General features: G+C 39.2%; 1 protein-coding gene across 1 annotated transcript; it reads right to left on the reverse strand.

The window, feature by feature from the left end:
• Positions 1-768: 768 nt before the first annotated feature.
• LOC135089270 (uncharacterized) lies at positions 769-21,769 on the reverse strand. Its single transcript, XM_063984732.1, is given in 15 exon segments — positions 769-3,700; positions 4,084-4,196; positions 4,328-4,513; positions 4,963-5,175; positions 5,619-5,812; positions 5,815-5,852; positions 6,178-6,362; positions 7,102-7,307; positions 7,475-7,613; positions 9,134-9,270; positions 10,029-10,197; positions 10,436-10,609; positions 11,406-11,613; positions 16,929-19,803; positions 21,605-21,769. Coding segments are annotated over 14 exon segments (4,347 nt in total). The 5' UTR covers positions 19,256-19,803; positions 21,605-21,769; the 3' UTR covers positions 769-3,642.
• Between the last annotated feature and the right edge of the window lie 4,442 nt (positions 21,770-26,211).

The following is a 26,211-nucleotide window of genomic DNA, read 5'->3' on the forward strand; positions in this document are numbered from 1 at the left end:
TTTCTTCAGTCTTATTGAAAATATGAAACAAGTGATGTTAAGCACAATGAAGCTTCAAAAAGCAAAAGGATGAAAGTCAGTTTGGTGCAGCGCCCCAGCAAGGACGTGCAACACCTGAGTGATGAAGCTGCTGCTGCTGCTGCTGCGGCTTCTACAAGTCACAGGACAGACAAAACCTCCTCGGACAAGCCTCCATTCCTCAGTACATGAGGTCTTCTTACATTATATGTGTGAAATTATTCCTCCCCAAATTACACAGTGCAAAACAACAAAACATTTTTTTCTATGATGATGACAGTCTGGTAACAAGGGAAGGAAGGAACTGTGAGAAAGGAATATTCGTCTCCAGTAACTAGATGTAAAGACACCGTGATTTCTGTAGAAGCCACTAGTATATACCACATCCTTCACTGCAATTTACAGTTTTTACTAGTCTAATTTACACATACATTTGTTTATACATATCCACCTTCCATGCTACCAATTTGATTTTCATACAAAAGAAATATTTTTGATACATCCAGTCAGTATACAAGCTGAGGTATGGGCTGTAAGTATACAGAGAGAGAGAGAGAGAGAGAGAGAGAGAGAGAGAGAGAGAGAGAGAGAGAGAGAGAGAGAGAGAGAGAGAGAGAGAGAGAGAGAGAGAGAGAGAGAGAGAGAGAGAGAGAGAGAGAGAGAGAGAGAGAGAGAGAGAGAGAGAGAGAGAGAGAGAGAGAGAGAGAGAGAGAGAGAGAGAGAGAGAGAGAGAGAGAGAGAGAGAGAGAGAGAGAGAGAGAGAGAGAGAGAGAGAGAGAGAGAGAGAGAGAGAGAGAGAGAGAGAGAGAGAGAGAGAATGTTGACAGTACAGTAAGAATACTATTTTTCAGATGTGATATTGGAAAATTTCTGATTGTAGACAAGATTAGTTACATATATATCTTTATGCTTTTTGATATGCATTGGTAAATTTTACTCAGTTAAGGCTTATAAACACATGCACTTTATGTGTGAGCTTTTCAGTGATTATAGTTCCACTTAAAATTCATCAGTACCAGTGTTACCGTCAGGAGCAGCTCGTTTGTCGCTCCCAGCTGAAGAGCATGACTGTATGCTTGACATAATAACAAAACAAATTCTTCTGGCAATTCATAACCTTCTGAACAGTTCCAATATCAGGAATCTCACTCATTTACTGCCAAAATCAACAGGAATATCAGGTATGAATGCAGACCAAGGCAATGTTTGCTCCTGAAAAAATCCTGGATGTAAAAAGTTTACATAATGTGGATCTTATATTAACCAAATGGCCCAGACTTGTTTAGGTATTATTCAGTAGAAAGATCTTGGGATAGCAATTGTCTTCCCTGTTGTCATGTGGTAAATGAGTTAAACTTACATGGTCAGATAGTATTTAAATGCTCATTATTCTTTCTTTATATATCTCTCTCTTATATATGAATGAAGTTTTTGAGTGCACTGCCTGGTCTGCCAAGAACCCTGATGGAACACTGAGCCTCATCAATGGGAAGTGTGCTATTCCCACCAACTGAAAGGAAACACTGAGAATCCAATGTACAGGATGCATGTGATCTTCAATGGGAATTATCCCTCTACATATTTCTGAACTTTGATTGATATAATAATTATGAAAAAAAGTTGTGAAATCCTTCAAATAGTCACTGACATAGTACATTAATGATATTTTTCTTTTGTGGAGTCTGTATAAAATTCAAGTCTTGCAATGAAGTGCATGCATTTACTAATTTTAAGCTTTGGTTCATGTTTATGTTTGCCAAGGAAGAACAGAATACATAATGGTGCATGTGTTTTTCTCTTTAACACAGAGAGAATTTAGCATGTAGATACTGAGAGATGTCTTGATGGGAGGGCAGCTAATTTGATCAGCAGTTAGAGTGTAACCCAACCAACACTTGAAAACCCCCTCACATATTTTGATTAAAAAAAGACATATGTATTTTGTGGTGTGTCAGCAACAATCACTTCCAACCAACACAATCATTACTTTATCAGAGACACCGACAAGCACTACATCACTATTCAGTATTACTCAATAGTATGTCCATCAGTTAGATTAAATGCATTTTTAATGAAGAAGAAACTCAGAAAAGAGGAATGCTACTTCTCTGCATACAGCCCAAAGTCCTTTCTTTTTCATTACAGTCTTCCAGTACTCCACAACTATCCTCTCACATTTGTGATATTATGCTTTACCAAATCTGATGCAAACCTCTCTCATCTCTCTTTCTCATTTTCTCTTTCTATATGATGTTGTCTAAATAATTTTATCATTCAATTCTTGACCATTTGTACCTCATATCTGCTTCAGCTCTGCATTATATTGAAACAAGATCAGTACTGCTCTCAGTCTCCCACTAATATGTAGCCAAAGATGACATGAGGATGACTTCTGGCCCAAGCAATGCAGCTCCTTGCCTTAATGTCTAAGTATAACATCTTGATCACACCTTTACTGTGAACTCCACCTAATAACATTGGGTTAACGTGGTAAAGCATAACTGTAGCTCAGTGTTACCTGATGTGAAGCAAATTTCAGGGAATATCATGTAATTCCCTCCCAAAAAGCAGCACCTCTGATCATAAATAGTATTACACTGTACCACAAACAAGAGAAAGAGACAGCTTACATTGTGATATGCCAATTACATTAACAATAATACTGAATCATGAGTCTTTATCTTAAGCTTCTAATTCTGGACGTCACATCATCTGTGCGTTTTGTGATTGGACGTTTTAAAGCATGTGTTTTATTGTTTAACTTTTCTCCATTGGTTACCAGAACCTGACACACTATATTTCTTCTCACTCATTTTCAACTCCTATTATTTATGATTTATGTACACTTTTGAACTACTTATTGCTCCTGTTTCAAATCTGGAATCTCAGACCCATGCATTTGCCTGTCACTGATGCCTGTCTGTAGTGAAGCAACACAACACCGAGACAAAACTACCTTCCCATCACCAAGCTGTAGTACACACTTTGTAGCCAAACCTAAGGACCAGAAATGACTTGTAAATAACACCTATTAAATTAATTGAATTAAATGATAGAACATGAGTTGATCAAAGCAATGATTTAAGGTTCCATGTTGATAAAGAAATATACAGTAATCAATAATGTTTTTGTAAAACATATAAAACATACAGTTTTTTTAAGACAGAAAAGAAATTTTTCATGCAACACCAAAGCAATAAAACAGGTACACATTGATGTGATATGCTACACCATAAATTTGTATTAATTTACTTCAGATATACATAAACACAGTTTTTTTGCATAATAAGTAATTTATATAACACCGGTGAAAAATGTTATATACAAAGTATCAGAAGCTAAAAATGTACGTAAGTAACAAGTAACCGTTGAAAACTGATGATGGAGAGGCAACGTGTTAAGGTTGTAACTGTTCAGGTACTGCCCACCGGCTTCTCAGACCAATGTTTGAGCAGATGAGGAAGAAATATACCACAGCAAGTCCTGTCGCCACGTCCAAATTGGGTAAGAGTGTGTGCGATTGTGTTGGTGTGTTCATGTATGTATGTAGAGTTGTAGTTGTTTCTTTCACGGTAGTTGTTCTCACAGACTTGTGATAAGAGCCTCGATCACTTGCCGCTCTCGTCATTGAACCGGGGAGGGGAGCTCCGCCTGGGATGCTTTTTTCAAGGCCGCCACCCACCTGTGGGGAGGACGGCAGACATCAGAGGGGATACACTCAGTGCTTTTTGTTACTGGTGGTTGGTGTTCTCTACTCCTCACTTTTACTTCAGTTTTTCCTCTGTCTATATAGGTATATTTCAACTTCTTTCATTATGATAATGCAACATCTAACTGGATGAAAAATGTACTAATCAGATGTGATAAGATTAAAAATTCTTTGTCTAAGTAAGGGTTGGGATCTTCTACTTCTCAACTTCATTTCTATCTTTCTTTTTGTTGCTATACATGTATGTAGATATATTTCAAATGCCTCAACTGTTTCTTTATGTTAATACTACATCTATATGGAAGAAAATTTCAATTTTTTTTTTCTGAAATATAATATATGTTTGTGTCTCTTACCTTTGAGATTCATCTTTAGAAGCTGCCTGGAATATGTATTGTTTTTTGGCATGATGTAGCTTAAATGCTCTCTCTTTCTCCTTGTCACTAATTCCACTCTCATTCCTCGTGCCCTGTGGGAAAGGAAAAATTCAAGTACTTACTGAATATGTGTACTAGATAAAGATGCACATTCATCCTTAGGCAATACCTGTGTCTCTTATTTATTTCCATCATGAAACCTAAATGAGCTGACAAAACCAACCTGGAGGTGTGTCACAGTGAATCCTGGCACCGGTGTGGCCGTGAGTGCCTGGTCATCAGCCTCGCACTTGAAGGAGTAAAGGACAAAGTCTGTGTGTAAAGCAAACCATCTCTTGACCCAAGTCTTGCGGTGAGTCTTGAGCTGAAGGAAGCCTTGCATGACTGCCCCGCTTGTCTTGGCCGACACCTGCAACACCAGTCATGAGGTACAGCAAGAATCTTAATTAAAGAAGAGGAATTAAACATGTGTAGATATACAGTTTTCCACATATATCAACAAAGCAACAGAATTTATTATCAGAGGAAATGGTGTAAGGAAATGTACACATAAATTTCAAGAAAATAGAACAGAAAATCTGTCTTGACTCAGTAATGTAAGAATACAAATATTGTTAAGTAATTACAAATAGTTACTTAACATTACCATCACAAAAAAGGGAGATCAAGAGCATAAAAAGCAGTGTTAATAGATCAAACAGTGATGTGAATGAACTTGGAAATTATCTAATGCTAAAATAGTTCTCATATAGTGTATTAATTGTATGTAATATTCATTAAGTAGGAACATGAACCTTGTAAAGCAGTGAAGGATAAAAGGGAATATCTGACACTGTGGCAGCATGCAAGCAGCATTACCTCCAGCACTCCTCTGTTGCGAAAGGGTAAGTCAAGCTGTTCTTTGGCACTGTACATGGAGCACTCGTCACCCTCATCTATCTCTGGGGAGGGTGTGGCTGTGGAGGAGGACAGTTCCTGCAGTGTGGTGTGACACGTCCGACACACCCGCACACTCTTGCCACACTCGTAAGCAAGGGACGCCTTAAAACTGGAACATTTACTGCACACCACCTGAGGGATTCAAGATACAGTCAGTTAATATTACTTGTCAATAAACACCAATTTGTGCTCTTTCCTTATATATCCTAAAATAATGCAGCTGTTCTTTATCAAATAAATACTGTGTAAACTAAATTCTGGGTAGTTCCATGCACTTGCTTGCCTATATGCTTTACTGTCATTCAGATGAAGTTGCTCTGAGAAATATCTGATTAAAAAAATCTGGTCACCCTTGTTCATAAATGTGCTGAAGCATTCTACTTTTAATAAGATGAAGTAGTTGTAAATATTTAATAACCAACAAGTATAAAAAGAACTCTGGCCACTTTACTATTAATGAGATCAAGCAATCTTACTCAGTATTCAATATACAGGTAACTAAAAATCTAACGCTTTGGTTAAATAATTGATGAGAACCAAAACTCTAAGCATAAAGTGAAGGTGGTTGCACTCACCGCACCACACGCCCGGCAGTGATGCTTTCGGCGCACCATGGTGAACTGGCTGCCACACTCCATGCACTTAGTCACTGAGTCAGACCGGATGAGCATTGGCTGCTTCTGGCCGAGATCAACATCTATGACTCTCTGATTTGGGTTGAAGTGCAGCTTCAGCGAAGATTTCCGTTGTGATGTTTCATGTATTGCACGAATAATGCATCCAGCCATTGCTCCTTCTCTTCTATGGTTCTGGTGGTGCAATGAGAGTGTTGGAGACAGAGCCACACATCACTCCCCAAAGATGTGATGGTAATGGCACAAAGCTGTTGTCCCTACTTATGATATGAATCTTGAATATTATAAAGTAACAAGTGTACACATATTACAAAACAAGAACTTCAAAGCTTCATTGTATATATGCAGACAAAGAGTTATTTGTGAGATGTAATTTTGTGCTAGAGCCAAATCAAACCTTAATTTGTGTATTTTTAAATGCAGTCCCTCCTTATTCAAATTTTAATTCATTCCATTAGTCTGTTTATTGCTATATCTCCTGCTCACTCCATCAACTTACTGTGTGTAGAGTTCCACAGATTTGTTGTTGTCTTTTATATAGAAAGTATTTGCTGTTTCTAGGTTGTCTCCCTCTTGGATGATTAAGTTTTCTACATGATACTTTGCCCGGAGGCGATACTGAGGGCCACTCATCACCCGGCCACTCATCAGTTTCGGGGAACACAGCAGCAGGAGATCAGTCAGCTGTGTGAAAAAAATGACAGGTGTGTGTGAACCTCTTGAAGTAACCTTGTGCTCTGACATGCCTAACTGGATTGATCTCCTTTCTTGAAGCAGAATGCAGGTGAATCATGATTTATGAATGAGTTGTGTTTCTTAAACCATTAAAAAATATGTAGTAAAAATTGTAAATGAGGATCAACTGTAAATTTTGAGTTTATTAATTTAATGCATTTTAAGTATTTTTGAGGAAAATTTTGAGATTTATAAGTGTGGATTCTTTGTTTTTGTTCATAATAAAAAAAAAAAACCTAAAAATTCAAACTTTCTTGTCAAAATACACCAATAATCTCTTTGAACAGATTAAGAAAGAACAGAACAGGAATGCTTCACTTCTTCAGTAAAATAGCCTTGTGGTGAACGGAACAGATGATGCTTACTAGAGCTACACTTTTAGAGCAAAATGGTCTTATGGTGCATCAAGGTAAAACATAAATACTACAACAGTTTAGACTCCTAACAGTCTTGTGCTGAGATTAAAACTGTTACTCTGTCATGGTGTTGCTACTGATATGTCTACTTCATCAACATATACTTGCAAGATCATACAAATATTATGTATAACCTAATTTATTGTTTAATGTATTGCAAGTAAGGTTATAATTCTAAAGGTACATTTTGTATATGATGTGTCAAAGCATGTGCAGTTGAATATTCCTTTATGTTTCAGTCATTTACCATCTTCAAATATTGGTATACTCACTAAAAATATATATCTTTCTTGATGGTCTCCTGATCTGGCTGAAATCTTAATAATCTTCCCCTCCTTAATCAGTTCCCTGGTGGGAGACACAAGGTCCTCGGCTCCTCCCAGACTCTCCTGGATCTCGAGGAGCTTCTCAAACTTGTCTATCTTCTTCATGGCGTCATTGGCATGGTTAGCTGCCGTGGAGACGAGATGCAGAGCCTCTGTGGGAGAGCAATGCATAAGTAACCATAAAAAATTATGGATATATAAAAAAGATACACATTTAACTTTCAAGCTATTTCAGGGATGAGGCATTATAAACTTAACTCACTTCTATAAAGATGCAAATAGGTAAATACATATTGGTAAAGGGAACTGTGCCACTCACTCTCTGTATCATGGCAGTCTGGTGAGTCCTCAGGCAGCTTCTTCAGGTAGTCCCTCAGCAGCATCTCATAGCGGGGGATGCGCTGCACAGGGGAGAGCATGTGGTGCTGCAGCGTCAGGCTCCCACACACCTCCATGGACTGTCAGGGAACAAACCGATACAGATGTTAATAGGTTATGATGAAAATAAAGGTACATAACTGTCTAGGAGCTTATGAATATCAATTAGCTACAGTAATAAGGTTTCAATGCACCTCCATGGACAATAAAGAAATGCACTGGTACACAGGTTGATTATAATAGATTACAATAGGGTTTGTCTTGTTAATTAGTTGTAAAAAAAAAAAAGTTCCTGTACATCTCTAAGGGGAAGAGGCATGAAAATTTTTATTGTCATTATATTTCTCAAAGGAATTAATGCACAACCAGCAATCCTGCCCTCCCAAGTGTGACAGAGTGAGAGCTTGCCACAAAAGAGAGGAGAGTCTATGCCATTGCTGCAAAACTTACACTAACTGGCAGTATAAAAAAGAAAGAGAGAGAGAGAGAGAGAGAGAGAGAGAGAGAGAGAGAGAGAGAGAGAGAGAGAGAGAGAGAGAGAGAGAGAGAGAGAGAGAGAGAGAGAGAGAGAGAGAGAGAGAGAGAGAGAGAGAGAGAGAGAGAGAGAGAGAGAGAGAGAGAGAGAGAGAGAGAGAGAGAGAGAGAGAGAGAGAGAGAAAAAGAGAGAGAGAGAGAGAGAGAGAGAGAGAGAGAGAGAGAGAGAGAGAGAGAGAGAGAGAGAGAGAGAGAGAGAGAGAGAGAGAGAGAGAGAGAGATCTGGCGAATCCTTTGACTGATCTTTATCATCTCTACAAAGCTGATGGGGTCTGATAAAACACACATCAAAGAGGCAATTATTTAATGGCTACAAACACTCTGTAAAAATTATGATTTTGTGTGTATTTTGTGCACCATTCCAAGACTGCATTTGGGGCTTGAACCTTTGATCAATATACCAGAATATTGGTGTCTAGACAGTGACATGAAAGGAGATAGACAGGTGTGCATGTCAGTAATAAAGGGTATAAATGTTGTACAGCAAAGAGAAAAGTGAGGGAGAGAAATTGTTATGATACAAATAAGAGAACAAATAATTAAGCAAATCTCTCTCTCTCTCTCTCTCTCTCTCTCTCTCTCTCTCTCTCTCTTAGCTAAAAGTCCTTACCTTACTTCCTATTTTAATTCTGTCCTAAATAATCTGCATGAAGAAAGATAAGTAAGAGATGAAGGAATAACAATGACAAAGCATGTGTCAGTAATAGTGTTGACAGAAAGTATTCAATTATATGTAGCTGACAAAAGACAAGGATAAGGAGTAAAGATGATATGAATGATAGTAAAAGTGTGCGTGCCAGTAAGGACTTAATGTGTGGAGTAATGAAGGTAGAAACGAGAGCAAAAGTGTGCATATCAGCAGCATATCAGGAGGAGTAAGGAAGGCAGAAACAATAATTAAAGTGAATGCCAGTAAAGAAATGGAGGTAGAAATGACAGTAAAAATATGCATGTCAGTAAGAAAGTGTTGAATATTACTGTGGAGAAGTAAGGAAGGTAGAAACAAGAGTAAGTGTGCAAGTCAGTAAGGAAAGCACACACGTCTGCTGAAAGAGGCACCACATACATGAATATCATCCATGATGGCAGCGAAGCGTGGACACTTGGCCTGCCACTGGTTGATGAGCGTCATGGCGTTGTCAAAGTTACGTACGTATTCTGTGTACATCTTGAGGAATGGGGCAAAGTTCTTCATGATGTCACCTGGAACACAATACCTGAATGAGTGACATGAATTCTGAATAGACACAAAATAAAAAAAAATAAAATGAAAAAAATAGAAACATAAATAAATATAATAAATAAAATAAATAAATAAAATAAATAATAACAATACAAATAGAATAAATATGTAAACAGAATAGAATATAATAGAATAAATAAATTAATAAACAAGTGAATAAAAAGACTAACTAAATAAATAAAAATAAGAAACTAATTACATATACATAGGCATTACACATTTTACATCTCGTATTAAGTACATACTAAGTAATAAGTATTATGTAATATGAATTGTACCTTTTTCATTTATTATGTATTATGTATTATCCAATTTGTATTATGTACTATTTTGTATTATCAGTATGTATTTTGCTGATACATAACATTTGGTTCTTCTGTGCCAATAAATTAATTAACTGTGTGTGTATGTATGCATGTGTGTGTATTTACCTAGTTGTAATGTATAGGAGGGGGTTATGCTTGTGCTGTCCCATCTCTATATCTCTTATTATCCAAGTCAACCTTGAAATTGTGTATCATCTCAACCTGAACCACTTCCTTTTTCAATCCACTCCAAAATTTCTATTACTCTGAGTGGAAAACTATTTTTTTATGTATCTCTTCTGTAGTTGTCCTTTTTTATCTTCCTTCCACATCCTTTTGCATCTCTCATATCCCATGTTATCAGGTCTCCTCTGTGTGCGTGTGTGTGTGGGTGTGTGTGTGTTGGGCCTCACCTATCCTCCTGTTATGCTCCCACTGTGCCATCCGCTCCTCCAATTGTGGCAGGAGGAAGTCGTGGTGCAGCTTATAAATGGACTTGATATTGGAGAACATGTGGAGGATGACGTCAGGTGGGAACATGTGGTGGGCGCGGTTCTCGTTGTCAACACGGAACTGGAACTCCTGGAGAGGGTGAGGCAGGGATGAGCAGAGGATGCACAAAGTGATATGTATATGCTAAGAAAAATCAAACTAATATTACTTTGGAAAATGGGAAAAATGTAGGAAATTATAGAAAACAACAGTAAAAATTGTACTCTATCTAAATACGTAATGCAGAAATAGATTTTTTTTTGTACTTTCTTAGGATGAGAATGGAGAGATCTAACAGTGAACTAACTACCTACAATGATCTCCTCACCTGGTCTATGAGATGCAGGACCTTAACATAAGTCCTCTCAGTATGCAGAAGTTCAAGGGCAATCCTGTACGCCTTGTCCTTGCGGGAGTCCACTACGGGAGGCTCAGGGCACTCAATGTCGCTGGTAGTAACAGAGCTATGGTCCTCCAGGTCTGAGGGTTCGGTGCTCACAGCCTGCCAGGACACAGAGGCATTGTAAGACTGGGAAGCGTGGTGATGGTGAGTGTGATGAGGTGACATGAGGGAGAAGGAGGGAGAGAGATGGGCATGTAAGACTGGGAAGTGTGGTGATGTAAGTGTGATGGGGTGACATGAGGGAGTAGGAGGGAGAGAGATGGTAATTGTAAGATTGGGAAGTGTGGTGATGGTGGGTGTGATGGTGTGATGGGATGACATGAGGGAGTAGGAGGGAGAGAAGACAAAAAGAAGATGAAGAAGAGAATATCAGCAAGAACATGAACAAGAAGAAAAGAACAAGAACAATAAGAATAAGAACAACAAGAACAAGAATGAGACAAACATGAATAAGATGAATAAGAACAATAACGAGAGAGAGAGAGAGAGAGAGAGAGAGAGAGAGAGAGAGAGAGAGAGAGAGAGAGAGAGAGAGAGAGAGAGAGAGAGAGAGAGAGAGAGAGAGAGAGAGAGAGAGAGAGAGAGAGAGAGATATTAACACCACTGCTTTAGTAATCTACTACTATTATCTTGAATGCGATTACTACTACTACTACTACTACTACTACTACTACTACTACTACTACTGTGACTGAGAGAGAGAGAGAACCTACTGCTACTATTAACTATTATTTTATGAGGGAAACTATTACTACTATATTACTGTAACTTATTGAAAGAATTACTACTATTAATATTAACTACGATTTTGTGAGGAAAACTATTACAACTACAACTATAACATTTAGAGACAATTAGTACAATGATTACACTAAACAATATCAATAATGCGAACCTGTGAATTCCTCTTCGACTCAGTGTCCATGTCAGAGAGAGGGGAGTGGGGGCGTGATGTCCGGGAGGGCGTGGCGGGGCGCTGGCGGGTGGGCGTGGGGGCGGGGGCGGGCACGGGCGCTGGCGAGATGTCTTCCTCATCCTCGCTCTCGGACTCGCTCACGCCGTCGCCGAAGGAGTCGTTTATATACTTGGTTTCCGTGCAGACTCTGGAAAGGCGGCGGGAGTGAGTGGTGGTGGTGGTGGTAGTAGTGGTGGCGGTGGGAGAGAGAGTGAATGGTGGTGGTGATGATGGTGGTGAATTATAAAGATTAACAAAACAGCAACAGACCTTTAAATTCTTGGATTGCAGTACAGGTGGCTATTCTAAGCATATGGTAAAAGAGATACTACTACTACTACTACTACTACTACTACTACTACTACTACTACTACTACTACTACTACTACTCTCCTCATCCTTTTATTTCTTTCTCTTAACCCGTCAAGACTAACAGGATCTGGTCGTTTGTTCTTCCTTTGTGTTCTACTGCGCTTCTCTTCCTCCTTTTACTACTACTACTACTACTGGTAAGAGCAGCACATTCTATCCATTCATAGCTAATGCACCCAAACGTACATGACTGCCTGGTGTATAAATAATTACGGATCTCATCAACAACAACAACAATAACAACAACAACAACAAAAAGGGAAAAAAAGGAACGGAAATGGAGAGAGAGAGAGAGAGAGAGAGAGAGAGAGAGAGAGAGAGAGAGAGAGAGAGAGAGAGAGAGAGAGAGAGAGAGAGATTAATGCCATTACACAACCTCATCCTAATTACCTTGAAAACAGTAACAGACACACTTCTGGAAATTTATGAAGGGGCGTGACTTCACTGTGAGACAAGATAATGCCATGCAGATATTCCACTAGAAAATACTTAACTGTTAAAATGGTCAAGTGGTGTAGTTGCTGTAGTCACTGTGAGAGTGTAATTACGTATCGTGTTTACTACAGAAGGAATATGAGTTAGGATAATACCATGCTACAGTTACTTATTTTTATTCCTTAACCATTAAACTGCTTTGGTCTTTCTTTGTTGAAACTGAGAACACTGTAAAAAAGAATGTCGGAAGAGATACAGAAAAGGATAAAAGGATCTAGAAAGAAGAAGAAAAAGAGGAAAAAAAAAAAGAATCATAAAGGGTTGATTTCGTCTTTCCTACCCTACAGAACAATATAAGTGACTGTAGTATATAAGTAAGTGTCTAAAACTGGTAGATGAATGTAGGAAAATATCTGTCTAGCAGTGAAAGGCTTAAAATTAGAATTCTCTCCAGCCCTTCCCTTAAGAGTTTATAGAAATGAGTGTCAGGATATGTTGTGTTTACTGCTGATGTAAGAATGATATAGAGTTAAAACAATGTCTGGGTATAGCTAACTCTCCTACACAAATATATCTGTCAGAATGATATGTGTGATAATCATTCTTACCTTAAATAAAATATAGTAAAATTTAAAAATCGTGCACGCATTACTTAATCCTCCCGCAGGAATATAAGTGTCAGGATAATTTAATATTTGTGGTTACGTCTCTAGTAAGAATATGAGTGTCAGGGTTATGAAAGTAGAGGCCAGTCCTGCTCTAAGAATATAAGAAAGGTCTAAGTTATGCATGCTCTATTTAATCATCCCTAACTACGAACACTACTTGTCTGACGCTCATCACCACAAAGGGCTAAGCGAAGATCAATCCTGCTTTAAAAAATATAAGATAAATCAAAACCATGCATATTCTGTTTAGTCCTTATAAAAGGTTATGAAAGTAAAGGCCAGTCCTGCTCTAAGAACATAAGAAAGGTCGAAGTTATGCATGCTCTGTTTAGTCATCCCTAAATACGAACACTACTTGTCTGACGCTCGTCACCACAAAGGGCTAAGCGAAGATCAATCCTGCTTTAAAAATATAAGATGAATCAAAACCATGCATATTCTGTTTAGTCCTCCCTAAAATACAAACATGATTCTAATGCTATCAATGTCACACAAAACTACATTATGAAACACTTTTGTGCCGCACGTCTACTACTTTCAAATGGCTCTAGTTGAAGTGACAGGTTTTAAATGGTGTTTTTTTTCATGGTTCTTGCGACATATTAACAAGATTTCTACATTATGAAAAGGAGAAACAATCTTAAGAACGCGGTTAATGATCTCTGTGGCATTTGAAAATAGTCTTGGTGAGAAAGCACAGCGTTTCTGATTACGGGCGATAGTAAGGCAGAGCGCATCCCACCCTCCTCCCCCCCACCTCTCCACGGGCTGGCTGATACACGGACCGCACCTGGGAAAAGTAAAGTGATAACCTACGCCGCTCCGGATGTCACTCTGGTCTGTGTCCTGCGAATAACGTTTCATCCATCGCTGCCTCCAACCAAACGGAGAAGAAGGGGCACAGTGCTTCGAGTCTATTTCTCGTATTTCTTCCTTTGAGCTTATCACTGCCTTTCAATTTCCCTGGAGCTTATCACCTTTCAATTCATGTATTTTTCGTGTCTTGCAAGTAAGTTTATTGATTTACTATCTGACTCGAACGAAGAGCAGGTGAGTTCTGTGGTAAAGTACAGCTAAGGGCGTTTCTCGTTTTCTTTCTTTCTTTCTTTCTTTCTTTTTTTTTTTTTTTTTAAGGGGGACCACGAACTTCATGATTGGAAGACTAGAGATCGCTGGACAGTTTACCTCCTTGACTCGCAGTGATTGTGTGACACGAGATCTGATGCAGGTAATCCTGGACGACCTTATTAATAGAAGGTCAGACAAATTTATGGATGAGATAATAATGGAAATAGGTAGGCATGTTTCTTACAGGGACTGCCACGTATAGGCCTTGTGGATTCTTACGGCTTGCCTTATTTTCTTATGTTCCTATGTTCTTATTGAGCAAAAATAAAAATCCTGTCAATGAAATGTTTGAACTGCTTGATCACTCTGTTTGCTGTACATGATGTCTTACAAAATAATATCCTAATGTTACTGCATGTTAATTTATTTGAGTTAAAGAAGTCAGGAGTCAGAAGGTTAATACATGGGCCAATCTGCCTTGCTGGACACACAGGAATGACACAGGCTGTAAAATCAAACACATAATAGTCGTACTGTACCAATGATATACCGTTAATCAAAAACGTATCTTCAATTGTTATACTGATTTTCCTGATGTGTTTTATCGAGACTTTTTTTTTTTTCATATAATTTTTATACTTCTCGAAAGGCACATCACATTTAGTCATATCCTGAGTAATGTCATACAGGATTTGTGATTTCAACATTGCAGTACAGGAGAAAAGAACGTTTTTTTTTTTTGGTAGTTTTTCTTTTGCTTCATACTGGAAGTGGGAAACAAAGCAATAATTTTCCTAGTACTATAATATGTGAAAGCGAACAATATATTTTCCTTTAGTATACTTGCATCCGTAATTGCAATTTCCTGTGTAGCTCTGATATGACGTAACAGAACGGGAGTGCATGCTTTTGTCTCTCCTTTCCCTCGTTTCCTCTGCTGATGAGTGGGAGACTAAAGTACTCCATCCAAGCAAGTCTGATACAATCCACAAGGCACTGGCCGATGTGCTCCCACTATGATCTGACATCCTTCCCTGTTATTCTGTGATATGCTCCTACTTTAAACCTTTGACTGCGATATGCAACGATTCACACTAAAAACAATGAATGAAATATTTATAAACATCTACAAGAAAAATGGGGATTGATAGAATTTTTTTTTTTTTTTTTGCAATTTTTAGCCATTAAAATGTTTAGTGGCTGTACAACAAGAGATGTCTCAGAGTGCTTAATGATCAAGGAAAGATGAGCCAAAGAGCAGTGAGAGGATTAATTTGATGTAGCTCTTCCTCTTCCTTCTTCTCCCGTTTCGGTGACTTGCTACTCTTACGACCAAGTCCTTTATCCTTCTCTTTCTTTCTACGGCGTTATAAGAGCTTGCTAACCAGAGGAAAGACAAATTAATCTCAAGGATCTCATCGAGCTGTTACATGAACTAATTGGACATGCTTATGATTCACATACTTCAACATTGCGACAGTTTGCAGCAACACATGAACTAGATTAGTATACGTTATTGAAAGTTGGCTGTCATTGACTCATCACAGACACAAATCAGTCACCCTCTTTAAATCAGAAGGTACTCAGAAAACACAATTATTCTCTGTAAATTTGTAAATGTTATGAAAAGCTGGTTGTCACGAATCGATCAGAAAGCACAAACATTCTCCGCACTTAACGAAACACGGCATGATGAAACTTGGCAGATAATTTCCGTAGACTTTTGAAACAAGGTTACAATTCTCCGTAGACTTAAACAAACCCGACAATCATTTTCAGTAGAGTTTCATTACCGGAGAAACTAGAGCAGCTTTGACAAATTCCTTGAGCTACATTCATATCTGGATCTGCTTTAGAATTATATAAACGGCTCCTTGTCTTAAGGTCCACCTCTCTTCAAAATTCTGCTGCCATCCATGGATAACTTTTGGATATATTTCGGGAATATATGTAAATACATACACACATACGTTCATACATACAAGTGCATACATACATACACATACGGTTGGGAATAAAAATGGGTAAATAATACGACCTCGAATAAGTCGGCGAGATGAAATAATAATAGTAATAATAGAGGAGGAGGTGTAAAGAAACACAGGTGTTGAGAGGTGAGTTTATTCCCGACTAGATTTGCAAGGGTCATGACCGGAGTAACCTCAGTTCCCCTGAAGAAGCTTGCGCGAAACCTGTCGGGAATAAACTCACCTCCCAACACCTGTGCTTCTTCTCACCTCCTCCTCCAACTTGTCTGAATGTCTGAACAACAAGAACAACAACAACAACAACAACAACAACAGCAACAACATAATAATAATAATAATAATAATAATAATAATAATAATAATAATAATAATAATAAAAAAATAATAATAATAATAATGACAATAACAACTCACAGCCTTCGGTTCGGTTTGGAAAAAAGAAAAGAAAAGAAAATCATACATCCTTTGTAAAAGTTTTTACGAGACCCTCTTTCAAATTAAAAAGACAATGACTGATCACTCAACATTACGAAATACGAAAAAAAATAATAATACGGTAGAATAAATAGATAAATAAACAAAAATCAAACGCCATCCTAAAATAACAGACAAGCTTGATAATGACCTCTCACTCTCAAGCACGGAAAGGAAAACAAGTGATATGTTTACCCCTTATAGAAACTGGCGAATCCACTTCAAACTTTCCAATTAACTTCTTTCTTAACGATTTATATACTTTTATTTATTAATCTTTTGTAGTGATGGCTTTCTTTTTCACTTACTTTTGACGTGTCATTAGCCAGCCTCAACAAGTATAGAGGACTGGCATCTCAATGGCTTTTTTTTTTTCTTCTCGTTTTTGTTGCATCTCTTACATAAAAAGAAAAAAAAAATCTATATAAAAAGTGATGACCTTACCGGACACTACTCACCCTAGGCTAATGATGACGGTCCTCGGCCTGACCACACAGAATGGATAGATAGTGTTCTGTACCTGGCGTACCCGCGGCCCCAGTGTGGAGTAGCGGTAGAAGGGCACAGGATGCTCTCTCGGCTTACTTCTCATAATCACGTTTTCCTCATCAGTGTCACTCTCAGTTTCGTCCTCATCTACCACTATCTTAATTTCGATTTTTTCATTATTCTCGTTGTCTCTCTGTCCTTCACCTGTTCTCTTACTTTCTCTCCGTCCATCTCCATTCTCGTTCTTCTCTTGACTTCTCGGCTTATCTTCTCTTTCCTTTTCGTTTTCTCTCTGTTCCTCCTCATCTCTTTTCTCCTTTTCGCTGCTTCTCCTTCCTTTATCTGCGTCCTCTTTCTCGCTGTTTCTTCGTCTATTTCTCCAACTCATGTTCCGAGCCGCAAAGAGCTTCCATTCCGCCTCTTTGTCCGATTCTTCGATGCCAGTTTGATCTTCATTTTCTTTCATTTTGCTCGTCGCTGACTGTGAGATTAGTGTGTTTGCGTCTTGCTGGTTTCCTCCCCCTCCTCCTTCTCCTTCTCCCTTTGATATCTCCTCTTTTATGGGTTCGTTTTCTGGTCTTTGTTTTCTGTCGTAATCCCATTCCAGGGGAATGTAGAGTGGTAGTCTCATATTTTGTATAACTTCGTCGGTTAGCCTTCCTATTTTTGTGTTAGCTTGTTTTGCTGCGTCTGTGTTGCCTTTCATGCAATCTTCGATCATTCTGACTAAATCTCGTACTCTGTTGGTGCCTGGAGATATTGACTCCCTCGGTACAGAGTCACTAGTGCTGTCATGAACCTCAGCTTCCTCGAACACATATATCTTCCTGTGGATTTCCTTGCTGGCCAACCCTCTCATACCAACACCTGCAAAGTCACCGTCTTCTTCCTCTTCGATCTTTACATCCCGCTGCCTCGATGGCTTTCTACGCATCACAATGTCTCCCCCTGCTTCCTGTGCGTCCTCTTGCAGTCCGTCACCGCTGGACGTGTTGCTCAAAGGCTGAGTTTTGGAAGGAGATGGCTTGGGAAGAAGTTGGCCGAAGAGTTGTGCAATAGTGCTCAGTATTGTGTTACCAACTCTTCGCACGGGTAATCTATTTGTGATCTTCCACCCCGATGTGTCAGGGGCGTCGGGTGAAGAATCCCTGACAGGGCTTGGGGTATCCGGGACAGGGCTTGGGGAGTCCGTAACAGAGGTGAAGGAGTCCGCGATAGAGCTGCGAGAATCCGGCACGGTGCTGGAGATGGGCGGGAGAGTGGTAGGAGAAGCCGTGGCATGGCTGAGGAAATCCGGAACATCGGGAGGAGAGGGCGAAGTGGGGGAAGCTGGAACAGGGGTACTACAGGCTGAGAAATATTTGGGTGAAGGCGGGCACAAGGTGGGCGGAGCAGGAACATCTGGACGCTTCACTAGTGCCCGTAATAATTCAGACACCAGACATTCTTTCTTCCAGTGCACTATTGTCTTTTCACTGTAGTTCTCTGGGTTTAGTTTGGTGGGGAGGGACTTTCCTTTGGTGGAGGCAGTGGTGGTGGTGGTGGTGGTGGTGGTGGTGGTGGCAGGTGACGCAGTGAGGAAGCTTTGCGGGAAGGAACGTGATCGATGTTGTCTTTTCTTCCCCGGGTTCAGTTTCAGTCTGCTTGATTCACTGGGTGGCCGGCGGTGTTTGTCTCCCAACGACGTGCTTCCGGGTGCTTGGGTAGCGATAACCGGATCCGCATCGCGTCCGCTCAATGTTCCGGAGTGGGGTAACAAGCCAGCAGGGCAGTAAGAATCATTTGCAGTGTTATTTACTGGCGGCGGCCGTGGCGAGACGGGGGATTTGGTGACGCTGCACTCTTTGCCTTTCTGAGCCTCGTCTTTGCTCCTACTCAAGAATTTACTCGGGATCAAGTTTGATATTTCATGGTCTTCGCGGCCAAGGTTGTTCTGCCGCTTGCCGCTGTCAGGAGGGAAGGACGGGAGTACCTTCACAAATTCTCCCCTTCCATACGGTCCGGAGTCACCCCCAGAAGACAGGTTATTCACCCTCTTGAGTTGCATTTCCGGGTAATCGTCTGTGTCCTTGATGTTTGTGTTAAAGCCAGGGACTCTTTCCGCTTTCTTCATTCCCTCTGGGGGTGTTCCAATCTTAATGCAGTCAAGGTGTGTCACTGCGTCTTTCACTCTGCTTCTTCCTTCCTCGTTGCCTTTCCCTCCGCTGCCATGCCCTACCATCACATCGCCGTCTTGCCCACAGGTTCCCTCTTGGCTAGGGAACCACCTTCGGAACTCATTTATTACACTCTGCATGGTGGGAGTGAAGGTGTCAAGGTCTGATCCAATATTTACGTTGTTGCTGTTGTTGGTGGCGGGAAGGTCGTGTTAGTGGTTATCTTGGGTCGCGGAGGATTGGTCTTCTGTCTGTGGTTCTCTTGGTCATCTTGGTTCAGTGGAGTGGCTGTTGGTTCCTCACGTTGTCTGCAGCGTGGCGGGTCACTCTATAACAGACGTGGCTTTTGGTGTTGTAATTATTTACGTTGCTTTAATGTCAACACGCACGTTAATCATTCACAAACGCCTTGATCTCTGTTGTGCTCACTCACTTCTAACCCTTTCACTGTTAAACAATTTCTTTCATAATCATCTACAATTTCTCTAGGCACACATTTTTTGTACTCCAGTTTCTTAAATGGTTTTGTAGCCGAGAAAAAGAGAAAGTCAACTGCATATTCTCTCTCTCAGCGTCCATGGAAGCAATTCCTCACAATGCTGGGAATGTTGACAAAGAGTGCCCACACAAGGAAAGGAATTGAGATCATGCGTAAATGCTCTTATTCAAACCATTTTCTTTCGAGTTTCTAAAAAAAAAAAAAAAACGATAAAAAAAACACACACCAATAAAACTTTTAAGAGACGTATCGGTTTTCGTTATTCTGACCCACTTTCTTCAACTCGTGTCAAATTTATCACACTGGATCACCACAAACTTAACGCCTCGGGCAATACTGATGCACTGACATTTCCTAACTCATACACGACACGGCCTTTCCGTCGCAAATGAGAGGATGTTACAGTTGCCTTTCTTTCCCATCCCGAGATTACTAATGTTCGTGACATTTCAAAACGTTACTCTTCTCAGGAACACAACGAGAACAAAATATGAAGAAGGGAATGAAGATGAGAGGGACACGAGAACAAGATGTGAGGGATAAGGAGGAGAGGGGAAGAACAAGGTGAAGGATGAATGAGGCCAAGAACATTAAGAAGAGGATGAGGATGAGAGAAACACGAGACCAGGGGAAGAAGTATAAGGATGAAAGGAACACACGATAACAAGATGAAGAAGTGAGAACGCGAGAATAGGTTGCGAAAGGAGAGAGAAAGCGAGACACAAGATATAAGATGAGGGAAGAAAACACGAGAACAGGAAATGGAGAGAGAGGGAGAAGCGAGAATAAGGAATAGAGGGAGACGTGAGAAAAGTGTGGAGAGAGAGAATACAAGGAGTGTGCAAGGAGAAGGAAGGGAAAGCGAGAACAAGGTGTGAAGGAGGGCAAAAGGCGAGAACAGCAAGAAACCTCCGTATATCTTGTCTCGCGCATGTCAAACTACTTCATTGTGTGTGTGTGTGTGTGTGTGTGTGTGTGTGTAGGGAAGTTCTGTTTTTTCTTTCCCTTGTTCATCGGTCTCCTTCTTCTTCTTCTTCTTCTTCTTCTTCTTCTTCTTCTTCTTCTTCTTCTTCTCCTACATTTGTTTACTTATTCACTTATTTATTTATCTTTTTTGCTGTTCTTCGTGTGGTTTGTCCCCGTTTTCTTTCTTTCGCTTTATTTATTTTTAAGGTACACTCAAGTCTTTCTCTTTCCCTTTGTCTCCTTTTGTTTACATCACCATTCTTAAGATTTTTGTATCGTTGTTGTGTGTCTTCTTTTTCATTCTTCACTATATAATTCTTTTCATAAGATGCACCCGAGATTTTAATTTTCGTTACATTTTGAAATATTTTTGAGGGATAATTTTTTTTCTCTGTTTACTCTGAGATAGAAGTTATTCATATGCAACTTAAGTTTATATTTAACTTCAGAGGATGTTAATATCGCAATGTTGTGTCGATTACGCTTCGTGGTGGTGAGTGACGCGTCTTGCTCTGCGCTTGCTTTGGTGGTGGTAATAATGATGATGATGATTGGAACAACATCACCATCATCAACAACAGCAACAACAACAATAAGAACCATACTAGAGATTTTTATTCAATTTCTTGTCTTATATAATTTTACGTATAAACACTTTTCTTAATATAATTTATCATTTAAAACTTTTCTAGCAAATACTTTTTTTTGTCTGTTTGAGCATTTCCTCTGACAGTTTTTCATTTGAACACTTTCCTTTCTGTTGTATAATTTCACGTTAAAAAAATTTTTCCACACTTTTCGTTTTTCATTTACACACACTGCTGAACACAAACCAAAACAACGACCACCACTAACGAAACTTAAAGCACAAGATCAGACACGAAATCACACGAAGAATAAAGGAAAGCGAGTATCACCTTTATTCACCATCATCATCACTTCCATCACCATCACCACACGAAACAGGAAACACAAAACACCACTACATCACTACAAGACATGAAAAAATAGCAGCAAACACTACTTGAGGCGACAGGGGTGATATTGGTCAGGTTAATGTTTCAGCAGCACAGAGTTGAGGACCCGCGGGGGAACTGGCAAGCCCCTTCTGCAGCCACTCCTCTCTCCAGCTTTATCACGTCTGACAGGATGCGCTTATCTATGTGAGTATCCTCTGCTTGTCGGCTGTGTGTGTGTGTGTGTGTGTGTGTGTGTGTGTGTGTGTGTGTGTGTGTGTGTGTGTGTGTGTGTGTGTGTGTGGTCTCATTTTTATTTATTATGTGCATATTTATTTATTTATTTATTTTTGCGTAATTTGTCTAATGTTTTATTTTCTATTCCTCTACGTGTTTATATATAATTTCTTTCCTAATTTATTTGATTTTTTTTTTTGTATTCTGCTTTATCATTTTTTTCTACGCGTTCTGCTATGATTTATGTACTAGAAATAAAATAAAAAACTTTTCTGCGTGTTTCGGTCACAATTATTCATTCCTACGCCGAGAAATACCGGTCTTTACTATATCATTATTAATTTACTTTTGTCTCCCCTACTTGTCTCTCCATACTTTTTACGCCAATCAGCAAACCCAGATGCTTATAGATTCTTACACCTTCCCTCCACTTACCCGTGTCTGTTTTAGTACCTAATAACACCAGTAACCCACAGTCTTAAAGATTCTTATACCTTCCCATCACCAGTGTCCTAATTCTCGAACTTAATAACTATGTGAATTAATTTTAAATACCCTTTATGTATGTGCGTGCATTTGTTCATTATGTACAAATAAACACCTGTAGCATTCTTTACCAATGTACAATATCTTTCTATACGCCTAACACCACTTTTTTTTTGAGTAAGGGAGGAAGGGCTAGGAAGAAAAGTAAGATTAAAGAAAAAAAGAGAAAAATCTGTTAAGTTTCCTTTTCGTCCAACACTATTTTTTATGCACGAGGGAGACAGGCCGAGAAAAAAAGAGAAAAAAAAAAGAAAAGGCCTGTTTAGTCTTTCTCCCACTAAAAAAAAAAAAAAGAAAAAAAAAGGCATAAAACGCAAGGAAAATACACCCACGTCCTTACACCAGTCCAATATTCAAACTTCACACCTGACACATATACAATTAACACCTGTCCTATCTCGTACCCATAGCTACTACACTGGTCCCATAAAACCGTTACACCTGCTCCACTGCTCTGTCCTAAGCCTTTCACACCTGCCACCCTCCCGCCCCCCGCAGCACACCTTCACACCTCACACTTGCGCATCACCTTCCTTTGTGGTATTTTAGAGGCTTAATCCCCTTGTTAATTTCCTGTCTGGCTTCACTGATTAGCTGGCTCTGATTGAAGTGTGTTATCTAATAGTGACCAGTGGAGAGAGAGAGAGAGAGAGAGAGAGAGAGAGAGAGAGAGAGAGAGAGAGAGAGAGAGAGAGAATGTGACGTTACTCTGGTTTCTTTCCTTGATTAAGACACGAAGGGGAAAAGTATCGCTTATATTATGGAAATTTGCTCATTATAAAGTGAATTGCTTTGTATAATATGAAAACATCATAACGCAATCTCTTATCAACCCCTTCTTCGGTCAGAAAGGAACACAAAGGAGGAACAAAAAGCAACACCTACATTTGCTGGACATTACGAGGCTGCTTGTAATAAGATACCCTAAAATAAGAGGCATAGGATAGTAAAGGCGAAGATTCCTCCCCACCAACCATAATTCAGTCTGGAAGGAACACAAAAGAAGAACAAAACAGTAACTTATTCGCCATTACGAGGCTCTTTGTAATAAAGTACGTAGGTAATTCACTCTACAGCGAGAGACTTAGGATAGTAAAGGCGAAGGTTCCTCCCCACCAACCATTAACGCAGACAGAAAGGAACACAAAAGAAGAAAAAAGTCAGTTGGCCATTACAAATTACAAGGCAGGGTGTAATAAGACATGTAGGTACTTTAAATAAAACACCTTGGGTAATAAAGACGAACGCTCCTCCTCACCATTAATAATATACAAAAAAAAAAAAAATAAATAAAAATAAATAGAATAAATAAATAAATAAAAAAAAAAAGAAAAAAATACCCATGATACTCCACACCATTCATTCACTTCTACATTATTGAGTGCATTCAGAAAAAAAAAACAACCCTTTAACGAAAGAAAACCCAGAATTATTCAATGAAGCACACAATGGAGAAAAAAAAAAATTCCCAACTGTCCATTTGTCTATTAAATTCACTACACTTGCGGATGCTGTGTGTGTGTGTGTGTGTGTGTGTGTGTGTGTGTGTGTGTGTGTGTGTGTGTGTGTGTGTGTGTGTGTACGCCTTTTGGCTAATTATAAAGTTTACGATAGCGCCGAGGCATGACCGTGAAAGGCGCCGTTCATGAGTAAAGAGAGAGAGAGAGAGAGAGAGAGAGAGAGAGAGAGAGAGAGAGAGAGAGAGAGAGAGAGAGAGAGAGAGAGAGAGAGATTAGTTAAAGCGATATATACAGACAGACGGATGGGTAGATAGAAAGATAGATGTAAAGACAGACAGATAGATGAACTGAAACGTACAGACTAAGAAATATGCTAAAAAGAAAACAGACAGAGAAAAGGAAAGGGAAAGTAAGAGAGAGAGAGAGAGAGAGAGAGAGAGAGAGAGAGAGAGAGAGAGAGAGAGAGAGAGAGAGAGAGAGAGAGAGAGGGTAAACATTCCGTATCACATTTAAATAAACATTAATAAAAGCAACACAAGCCTTGAATTATGGGAAACGCGCGTGCTCACACACACACACACACACACACACCGTAGGCAATTTAATAACAACTAACAACTAATAACAAACTAAATTTAATATGGAGATCGAAATAATAAGCATCAAATTAACGATAAAAAAAAAAATAGTAATAATAGGAATAAATGAATAATACTGAAAATAACAAATAAATGAAAATGTACAAGGTTACAAAAAAATATCTGATACAAGCATACTCTCTCTCTCTCTCTCTCTCTCTCTCTCTCTCTCTCTCTCTCTCTCTCTCTCTCTCTCTCCTCGATCTATCTAACCACAAAAATAAATGTCCAATATTTCAACATTTAAATACAAGATGATGAAAACAAAGCACTGATTATCAAAACTTACTACCAATTCGCACCAAATAAACGTTCAGATACGTATCTAGTTTATATTAATTTATACACACGACCTATTTACTCTCTCTCTCTCTCTCTCTCTCTCTCTCTCTCTCTCTCTCTCTCTCTCTCTCTCTCTCTCTCTCTTCGCTACAACTATCAACACACTCATTGTTTTTATTTTTTCTCTTCGCATTTTTCCTCTTCCTCCTCCTCCTCCTCCTCCTCCTCTTCATCCTCTCTTACTTGCTCGTGCTATCAAACAATACCGACTCGAAGTGTTTATTATTCTGTTTATTCATTTATCCTGTCTTTCTTTCTGTAGTTTTGCTGTCGCTATCTGTCTTTCTATCTGTTAGGTTAATTGATTGTTTAGCTATTTGTTTGCATGTCTGTCAATCTATCTATCTATATATCTATCGGCCTGTCTGTCTGGCTATCTATCGCTTTGTCTTTCTATCTATCTACTTATCATCAGTTTATCTACTCCACACATACGGTGGACAACATAAATTTCTATCTCTATCTGTTCATCTACATATCTAATCTACGTATTCATTTAACCATCCGTCTACTCATTCATCTATCTACCCACTCATCCCACACGCGTATCCCGTAACAGAGAGTTGAATTCATCACGAGAGTCTCACGATCTTGGTTCTTTAAGAAGTGTTGTCGCTTTGGAAGTCACGATGTAGTGTGATTAATAATGATGACAAGGAGAGGAGGATACAAAAAGATTAGGATTACAAGGAAGGAGACGAGAGAGGAGGAGGAGGAGGAGGAGGAGGAGGGTAATGCAACAGAGCTACAATGTATCGAGTACAGCATTGCCAACTCTGCAAGATACCTTAACACAAGTGACTTGGCAACAACGCTTCTGCAAGGTTCTGTTCTCTCTCTCTCTCTCTCTCTCTCTCTCTCTCTCTCTCTCTCTCTCTCTCTCTCTCTCTCTCTCTCTCTCTCTCTCTCTCTCTTGCTAGGTGAGTTACTTTATTATTTTATTCGCAACCTTGACACTATTCCCTTTATTCTGTGTGTGTGTGTGTGTGTGTGTGTGTGTGTGTGTGTGTGTGTGTGTGTGTGTGTGTGTGTGTGTGTGTGTGTGTGTGTGTGTGTGTGTGTGTGTATGTGCGCGTATGTGTGTCCATCTCGTGAGTACACATGACCTTACTCTCTCTCTCTCTCTCTCTCTCTCTCTCTCTCTCTCTCTCATCGTGTTTAGTGAGTCAACTGATGGAGATAAAAAATTAGAAGATAAAAATATGAAAACACACACGAGCTAAACATTTTCCTTCAGTGTCTATAAATCAAACACAAACAAACAAGTAGAGATAATCTGACAGTAAATTTCTTCTTCCTACACCAAGGGCGATTATACTTTTTATTTACTATTTTTTTTTTTGCAGAAGTTTACGGTCAAAAGTCTGAAAAGAAATGAATTTGTTAGTACCTATGATGTGTTTACGAGTCTGTGCTTTGATTTTACACATGACCAACTGTTGTTTTTTTTGT

Source organism: Scylla paramamosain, chromosome 32 (assembly GCF_035594125.1).
Source record: "Scylla paramamosain isolate STU-SP2022 chromosome 32, ASM3559412v1, whole genome shotgun sequence".
In the NCBI taxonomy this organism is placed as follows: domain Eukaryota; kingdom Metazoa; phylum Arthropoda; class Malacostraca; order Decapoda; family Portunidae; genus Scylla; species Scylla paramamosain.